Source organism: Megalops cyprinoides, chromosome 25 (genome assembly GCF_013368585.1).
Source record: "Megalops cyprinoides isolate fMegCyp1 chromosome 25, fMegCyp1.pri, whole genome shotgun sequence".
NCBI classification, from domain to species: Eukaryota; Metazoa; Chordata; class Actinopteri; order Elopiformes; family Megalopidae; genus Megalops; species Megalops cyprinoides.
In genome coordinates this window covers 6,500,336-6,509,134 of record NC_050607.1, presented here as the reverse complement: position 1 = coordinate 6,509,134, position 8,799 = coordinate 6,500,336, and the positions used below count along the sequence as shown (strand labels likewise).

At 46.7% G+C, this 8,799-nt stretch overlaps 1 protein-coding gene across 4 annotated transcripts in view; it reads right to left on the bottom strand.

The window, feature by feature from the left end:
- Nucleotides 1-459: 459 nt before the first annotated feature.
- Nucleotides 460-8,799, bottom strand: part of tasor2 (transcription activation suppressor family member 2) — a 30,176-nt gene continuing 21,836 nt past the window's right edge. For 3 of the 4 annotated variants that reach the window (XM_036519896.1, XM_036519900.1, XM_036519898.1), the window contains exons 16-22: nt 7,649-8,210; nt 3,476-7,504; nt 2,711-2,836; nt 2,191-2,344; nt 1,877-1,982; nt 1,316-1,497; nt 460-651 (exon numbers count right to left, since the gene is read on the bottom strand). In XM_036519896.1, coding sequence (XP_036375789.1) covers nt 554-651; nt 1,316-1,497; nt 1,877-1,982; nt 2,191-2,344; nt 2,711-2,836; nt 3,476-7,504; nt 7,649-8,210 — 5,257 coding nt within the window. In that variant the 3' untranslated portion in view covers nt 460-553. The remainder of the gene's footprint in view (nt 652-1,315; nt 1,498-1,876; nt 1,983-2,190; nt 2,345-2,710; nt 2,837-3,475; nt 7,505-7,648; nt 8,211-8,799) is intronic. The other variant, XM_036519897.1, reaches the window with a different exon arrangement.

Below are 8,799 nucleotides of genomic sequence, written 5' to 3'. Positions count from 1 at the left end.
AGCTATATTTACAACAACATACAAAAAACCTGAAGAATAGGAAAAATAAATATGTGTAAATATAGTACATTGTACTAAAATGTGAGCTAGTTCTTACAAAGTACTGTACTTATGAGTAACAATACGCCTGGGGAACTGAGGCATATCTCATTAAAGTACAGAATGGGTTTTCAGCATTATTTCAACTCAAAATAAAATTTCAATCTTCTGAAAAGGCTTTCCGACAAAGGTCCCTCTATGCACTGTCTGAGCACAGTGGACACATTCCTGTGGATCTGATCTTAAGACACAGCAGGGGTCTCTAAATTAGTATTGTTAAACAGGCGAAACACTGGAACCCTCCCCAAAATTCAGTGAGTATTCCACTTATTGACGCCCCTTTTCTGTCTCTAAATTAAGAACAGCAATTGCCTCAGCAATTCATGGGTTAAATGGCTAAACTAACAGTCCTAGGAGACCATTAGTAATTAAAAGGCACTAAAAGGTAAGGAATATGAAAGACAGTGGCTTAAAAGTCGCCATGTAAGCTGTCAATACAATTCCTGAATGTTGTTCACAAAATTGTGCAGGTGTCACTCTTCGAAATCCGTAAAAACGTATTGATGTTCATTGCAAAAATCCCACATTTTCCAAAAGAATCTTCCGGTGTGTCTGGAAATAAACACAGAATTGCAGATTTAATAAAATAACAAGGGACATTTCATAAATTTACACTCAAACATACACACACACACACACACACACACCATACAAATGATTGAATCTAACATGAGCAACTCTGCATGGCTCATTTGAAATTCCTATCAGGGGATACTGATGAAAATAAAGATTACTGTGCATATGAGAACAAACATATTTCAGATCACGTTTCTCTCAAAGGACATAACTCACTGGGTGGAACGACAAACATCTGAACAGCATTTACTGTACCTGCATTGTACTAAAAAAAGAACTGCCTGGAAAAAAAACCCAGACTACTATCTTCGCCACTAGGGGGAACTATGGTGTAGAAGCATGATTCTCTTAACATCTCTCCATTCTAAATACAGTTCCATCCAGTGGGAGTTACAGGAATAGAATTCTTCACACATATTCTACTCACGTAAGTATAAAAAAATATAATAGCATAATTTGAACTTAAACTTATATCTTAACTTTGAACTTAAAATTGAACTTAAAATTATATCAGTGAAAATGAGTGAGACTGAAAGTGTGGATGTGTTACACGTGTATGTGTGTGAGTGTGCGCGCGTGTGTGAGTTTGTGTTTGTGTGTGTGTGCATGTGTGTGCGCATGTGTGCGCTTGACCGCTCACCTGTGATGAAGACAGGGAAGCGTGCAATGGCATTCTGGACCTGCAGACGCAGCAGGCAGTGGAGGTAGTCGGGCCGGTCCTGGGACATGATATCACACTCGTGATAGGGCAAGACCTCTACAAGCCCAGCCTCCTGGCAGTAGTCCACAAATTGTTTCAGCTCCCGAGCGTCTGAGCTTGACCTATGACAGGACGGTTTCACATCTTTCAGCTGAACTCCAGGGAGGAGGAGACCAGAGAATATGAATTTGAGAGTGGTAGGATATATGGTGGTGTGCTTGGCTTCCCTTGTCTAGTCAGATTGCACAAGTTAACTTGTGGTTGGGCTTGAATAGTGTTATGCTCGCACTCACTGGTCTGTGAGGGGTGTGGAGCCTGATCTGACACTGTTGCTCATTCAACTTGAACGGACACACTTATGCTCTATTGTGCTGTAAATCACTCTGGATAAGAGCGTCTGATAAACGAATGTAATGTAATGTAATGAGAGAGAGCAAAGGGAGAGGTTAGAGGAGGAGAGAGGAAGAGAGGGAGGGAGTGAGGGCGAGGGCGTTGCCGTACCGTGCGCGTTCCCTAAGCTGTCGGCTGTCTTTGTAGTGTAGGAACCATTTCCACTTCCCCTTCTTGCTCAGGTCGTCCAGGAAGCCCACCAACGTCTTAATGTTGTCTGATAAACGAACAAGGACAGTTCATTCTTAACCATACAAAGCCTGGTAAAAACCACACAAAAAGATGGTCACAAATTACTCAACCACTGCACACTGTCATGGTCTGGTCAGTGTGGTCTCAACCAAATGACATTCTGTCACCACACCAATATTCCCAGTGAGACCCTATTACAGAGCCAGAGTGATCTTTTGTGATGTGATCCATACCCAGAGACAGAGTGTCCAGTGCTACCCTGTCACACACCACGAAGCCCCCCCGGCTGAACAGCTCCTGGTGGGTGAGGTTCAGAACATCGTCTGGGCGGTCCACCCCAGCAAACAGCACGCTGGGGGTCTTCTTGAGCTCCAGCAGGTGAGGAATCTGAACCGGGTCAGAGACATAGTCACTCTCATCCTGTCAGAAACCCTCCAGCTGCTCAAAGCCAGCGTAAAATGATGGCGCTCTCCCATCCGGGATTGGAGCCCTTGACCTTCTGGTTTCCTAAACACTACTTCACAGAGCAGCAGAAGTTTCAGATGCACATGCTACTGGAAAAAACGCAATGTGCCGCTGGGAAATTTTCTCCTCTTTGTTCCAGGATTTCTCAATCCTCATGCTTCCTCAACCATTTGTATGCTAGGTTCAGTTCAATCTGAGCTCTGTTATTTGTGTTTAATTAATATTTAATTGCATGAGCAACTGGTTGCCACCAGGTTCTCAATATTTGGCGAGATTTTGTGGTCTTACCTCGCTGACGTGCTCAGCGATGTCTTCATTGCGCAGGATAATGAGCAGAGGGGTGTGGCAACTCCGTCCGCCGAGGTCAAACTGCTCCGGCTCCACACACACATGGCCCTCCGCCTCCAGCTCTTCCTGCCAGGCAAATAACTTGTCAGACACGCCCCTTCAATTGGATCAGCATGACGCAGAGGTCACATGATCACTTAGATGTGACTGATGCGTTAGTACATCTCAAAAATCATCAATTTGGCATAAATTAGTCATCGATAATAACTTTAGCTTTTTTGTACTTTTCCACTTTTCCAAGAAAATGGCTGATAGTAAAGTTTATATACTGATGAGTAATATTGATATACATGTTCTAAAATGATTTTTTGTGGTTTAATCACATTTCTCCACATTGTGTTCTTTACTTGTTACCTACCTGGGGGTAATGCGTATTGTTAACACATTATTATTTTTTAGGTTAGAACACTGCAGATAAGAAGACCTCCATCAAAAACAAAAACCATTTCAAGTGCAGGTGGAGCCCTTCTAAACTTCTTCTAAACTGCCATCTAAACTTGCTAGTTTACTTTGCTAGTTTGGTGGAACAATGCCACCGTGGGTTCCCGGTCATCATTGGCTGATGACACAGCCAGGATCAAACCCAGGCTGTAAGGCTCAGCCTGCACTGAAACTAGTGCTTTTACTGTCTGAGCCATTCAGGAGCCACTAGCCCTGTAATATCTGTTTGCGGATAGAACACATTATCCTTACAGGAATACACACCTTTGTCTGTTCAAAGAATGCATCTGCAGACGTCACCAGGATATAGAACCGAAACTTGACTTTAAAGGACTGCCTGACGATGGTGTTCAGGTCGTCGTGCAGAGTGATGGTCATGTCCTCTGTCTGACTGCAAAAGTCAGCACTGTGCCACTCAGAGCTCCTCTCCTTCTTGAACCTCTCAGGTTCTCGCTGGAGCTTCGTGCCTGAGCAGACGTCGTTCATCATGCCGTGGTACGTGCGGGTGCACTCCGCGACGATGTTCGACACCGCAGGGCAGGGCTCCACAACGCCGTTTGCATAGGGCAGTCTCAGTCGCAGGGGTGTTTCAGAGGCTGCAGAAGAGGAGCAGTCGTTGGGTTTGGGCACCCTCAGTCCCGCCCTCTCAGGCATGTCAACCTTTATCTTCCGCTTAATGAGAGACATCGGGGCATCGTGTGGACCCTCTGAGATACAATCCTTCAGTCCAGAAAACTGCACTCTCATAGGGCTGTCACAGGGGGCGCTGTCTGCATCTGATGCGGTGCGCTTCCGCCAGGGGTAGCGCGTGGAACTGGAGCAGCTGCTTATTCTCTGGTCCTTCTTGAGCATCTGGCTCATTTTTTCGGAGAAGATGAGGTACTCGAGGTCCAGGGAGGACTGGGTGAGATCAGGCTTTGAGTGATGCAGCTCGTCCCATCTCTGGAAGAAGCTGTAAAAGTGACCGCTCCCCTTACTGGAGTTCTGGATTGTCCTGGTGTGCTCACTGGACACGGTTTTCACAATGGGGTAGTTTTCGTAAGTCTTCCGGTTTCCTCTGTGATCCAGCACGGTGATGATGGAAGGTGTCATGGCAGTGCTGTCACTTTTCCCCTCTTTCTTGCATACCCAGCTCTGACTCGAACCTTCTCGTTTCCTACTTCTGCGATAGGACAGCCAGTCCGTTTCCTTTGCACTGCTTTCTGTGCGATGGCCCAGAAATGACACCCGATTCATTCCCAGGCCTTCACTTTCATTAGAGTTGAGACTCATTGGTCTAGTCTTGCTGTAGTCCAATGCTTCCACCATTTCATGATTGTCCCATTCATCCTTACTCTGGTAAGGGAAGCCTGTGCAGGGTTGTGTGGTAGTGTGCCCCAACACATCATCAGCTTCCTGGTCATTCCACTGACGACTCGAGTCTGACCCACTTACGTTATCAGCAGTGGGACTTCCTGCGGCTTCATCACCATTGATTTCAGCAGAGAGGCTTCCAGAACTCACACTTTCCCTGTAAATTCGCATGCCGTACTCTTCCTCCTCATACTCTTCCTCCTGCTGGTGACGCCTTTTTCTCAGCCTGCCTGCGTATTTGGCAGCTGCATCATAGGATCCCTCCACGCTATCAGGACTTTTCATTTTGTCAGCCTCGAGCAGCACGCTAACGCCATCTCCCTCGGGCACCTCGCTCTTGCACGGCCTCAAGGCCATGATGGGTTGCTTGCTGCTCGGGCTGGGTTTGCGAGAGCGGTGCGCTGGTGGATCATGTGCGGACGAATGACTGCTACACGACCTGTGATCTCGAAAGCCGTGCTGCACGCTTCCTCTCTGACTGCAGGCATCCAAGGGTTCAGGTGTTCTTTGCAATGAGTCTTGCACTGAAGCATAGCTGCTGTCTGAGCAAAGGCCAGCAGGTGAGCTTTGGGTGGGGCTGTGCTTATTCTTGGAAAAGGTTTCAGAACTGCTGTGGCACACATTCTCTGCAGATTTATCCTTTCCATCTGACCAAAGTGTTTTTAGGTCATTTCTGAAATTATAATTGCTTTTGGGAGGTATTACAGTCTTACAGAGCTCTGAGCTTAGCCTCCAATGTCTATGATTTGGAACTGCCGCATAGTCAGTGTCCTGCATGTCCTCTATGTTCCTGTCGTTGCTGCCTGAGGAAGGTCTGTGATGACACTGCCATAAGTCCTCTGCAGGGTCACAGCTACTGTCCTGACCCTGTTGTGGCATCTCCCCTGAAGACACATTCTTACTGGTTGTACCGGACAGGGAGAACTCTGTGGTGTTGTGCTTAGGACTGGACGGCTGTTGGCAGGACTCTGTGTCCAGCTTAGCTGCATGGACGCCATTAAGAGCTGGTTTCTGATCACTGTGCAAATTATCAGCAGATGCAGGAATGGATTCGTGATCACCATACTGAGGATCTACTATGGATGCAATGCTGTTATGCTCGGGTTCATGATAGCTGTTGGAACAAGGCTCATAGTCGTTGGGTGAGGGGTTCTGGATGTTGCCTGTGGGTTTGCTATGGTTATTAGATTTATGATCTCTGTATAGTGAGTCAGAACAGGTAGGTTCCTGAAGGACAGAGTCCTCTTTGGAGTCTGTAATGCTGTCGTAATCGGATGAGCAAGTGTGGTTTGGACTTGGTCCGTCAACTTGAGGCACTGTGGGAAGTAGTTCATGATCTCTACAGACTGGAACCTCGGCAGGTGCGGTAGCACTGTCTAATGTCTCATTATTGCTGCTAGAATGGAGCTCAAAGCTGTTTTCTGACAAGCTCTGGTTCAAGGTGGTACTGCTGCAGGAAATGGGACTGTCCATAACATGTGGTTCTTCCTGTGTGCATAAGTGTGTGTTGCTGAGACAAGGATCAGGATCACTCTGTTGCATCTCCGGTGCACATAAAACCTCACTGTTTGGGTCAACCTCATTGTGGAGTAGGCCGTCTGGCAGTGAACGGCTATCATCATGGTCAGGGCTCTGACTGCAGGGAATTTCATCTTGTGTTGGGGTGGAGCTTTGGCTGGTGTTTTCCGCTGGTTCAAAGACTCTGTGGAAAGTATTGGCATCATACAAAGCTGTGTGAATCTCTCTCTCACTGCTGTCGAGAATACGGTCACAAGACAGTTCGTCCAGTGTAGGAGTAGGGCTTCTGTTGTCAAATGGTCTTGTGTCTAAGTCATGGACTTGGCTGGAGTCATTCCCCTGTGTGGGTGCCTCTTCTTGACCGAAACTGTTCCCATCATGCAGTTCATCAAGATCATGTAAGGCTCTGTCTTCTTCACCTTTATTAGAGTCAATCCCACCATGCGTTGTTGTGTGTTCTTCACCCTGACCAAAATCATTCCCATCACACACTACTGTGTGCTCCCCACCTTTATAACAATCACTCCCATGATGCATTGCTGTGCGTTCCTCATCTTTCCTAAATTCATTCCTATCATGCACTACTGTGTGCTCCCCACCTTTATAATAATCAGTCCCATGATGCATTTCTGTATGTTCCTCACCTTCACTAAAACCTTTCCCTTCATCCACTATGTGCTCCCCACCTTTATGAAAATCAACCCCATCTTGCACTCCTGGATGCTCCTCACCTGCGCTAACAGCAATCTCACTGGGCACTGCTCTGTTCTCCTCACCTTCCCCAGTGTCATTCTCACATACCGACGTGTGCTTCTCACCATTATTAAAACCATTCCCATCATTCACTGCAGTGTGCACGTTGAATTTAAAGGAGCCGTTCCCATCAGGCACCTCCCTGTGCTTTCCTGTACTGATGTCATTCACAGTTTGTGCGGCCGTGTGCTCCTCATCCTCACTCAGATCCTTCTCATTGTGCATTGTCAGGCTTACTTTGCCTTCGCCGCAGAGACCCTGTTCACCCTCTGCTGTGGTTATTGTGCCTTTGATGGAAGTACTCTCACTGGCACCTGCCGGCTCAGGTGCTTCAGCTGCTGTGCAATTGACGTCAGTCAACCTACACGGCTGGACGTACAAAGTCCTCTCTCTTCTCCCTCCAGTTTCATCTCTTTCTCTGTCGAGAAACTGGGCAGTCAGGCAGTCGAACGTAGCTCTGTGGGTTCCGTTAAAGAGCTTCCCTCTCGAAATGCGCACACTTGCAATGCGCTCACACAGCTGAGCATAAATGGCATCATTTTCCACGGGTTCGGTTGTATCTGAGCAAGTAAGGTTGTATCTGTCATTGTCATCTTCAAGGCAGCTATCATTGTTGTCATCTCCCTGTTCACTGGTTTCATCAGGTATATCAGCACTTGCTCTGTACTTCTGGAGACAAAGAAAAAAAGGTTTCAACAGACAATTTCTGCACAACAAAACACAGGTGAAATTGCTATTACTTGAAACTCCTACCATAAAATCAAGCTGTACATCCATTGCTAACAAAAGCACGAAAAATAAATGCTTTCTCACCTGGTTGTTGAAATGAAAGTAAGTGTCTTTGCTGGGATAGTAGGAGTACATTGTCCAGTTGTACCTTCTCGGGGTAGGTTTGTGTATCGAATGCGGGGGAGGGGTTTTGGCAAGATCTGTGTGGCTGCTGGTAGAAGGACAGGCCTCTCTGACTGGTTTGGAAGTGACACTGAGGTCTAAAACCTCTGAGCGTTTTTGTGACAGGTCCAACACCTTGGGAGCAGGGAGTAAGGGCTCTGCTTTTTTCTTGCTCTCCTCCCTCAAGTCCAAAGCCTCAGATTCTGGAGGAGGTGTAAAGGCAGGGGGGGCATGGTGTTGCATCTCAGAGGGGTCCCTGCCAATCTCAGAACCGGGCAAGGCGTCAGGCGTGACCCCCTGTGCCCCAGTTTTAACCTGCGACTCTTCCTGAAGCCTCTCGGCGGGGGGTGGGCCCTCCAGAACGGGTCCGTTCGGGTCAGTCTGGAAGAACCTGGTGGTGGAGCGGCTGTAGAAGAGCCCGATCCACATGTGGAGAATGAGACGGGCCTGATCGATAGTCTCCTCAATGCGGAAATCCCACGGTCTGCCAAAGGCCCCAGGGGGCAAGGGGTGAGACAACAGCGAGGAGCATGTTATTACACCTGCAAGAACAGTGCTATGTACAACGGCTTCAGAAAGTATTCAGACACCTTCACTTTTTGCACACTTTGTTGTGTAGACTTAATCTAAAATGGATTAAATGTATTCTTTTGGCCATCAGTCTAAACACAATATCCCATAATGACAAAGCAAAAACAAATTTCTGAAAATTTATTAAAAATTAAAGTCTATAACTCAACAAAGTTTAGAAGAAAGTGAAGAAGTCTGAACACTTTCGGAAGCCATGATAGACAAAATGTCATATTCACTGTATCAAACCGTCTTTCAAAACATGTGAAAATTGTCTTTTAGTGTCGGTTCACACTGCCAAGAGCTACCCTGACTTTTATTGTTTTCTTTTGTATTTTGCAAATGACATAAATAAATTCAAACCACCATTGCGTTGCAGTTGAATTACCTTTGAGTGCTTTCCAAATGCTGTAATTCTCCAGGTAAACTAATGGAGCCCAGCTCAGAGGCATCACTGGTATGTCACAGGCTAACCGGCAGCAGATACGACCTACCCTACTCAT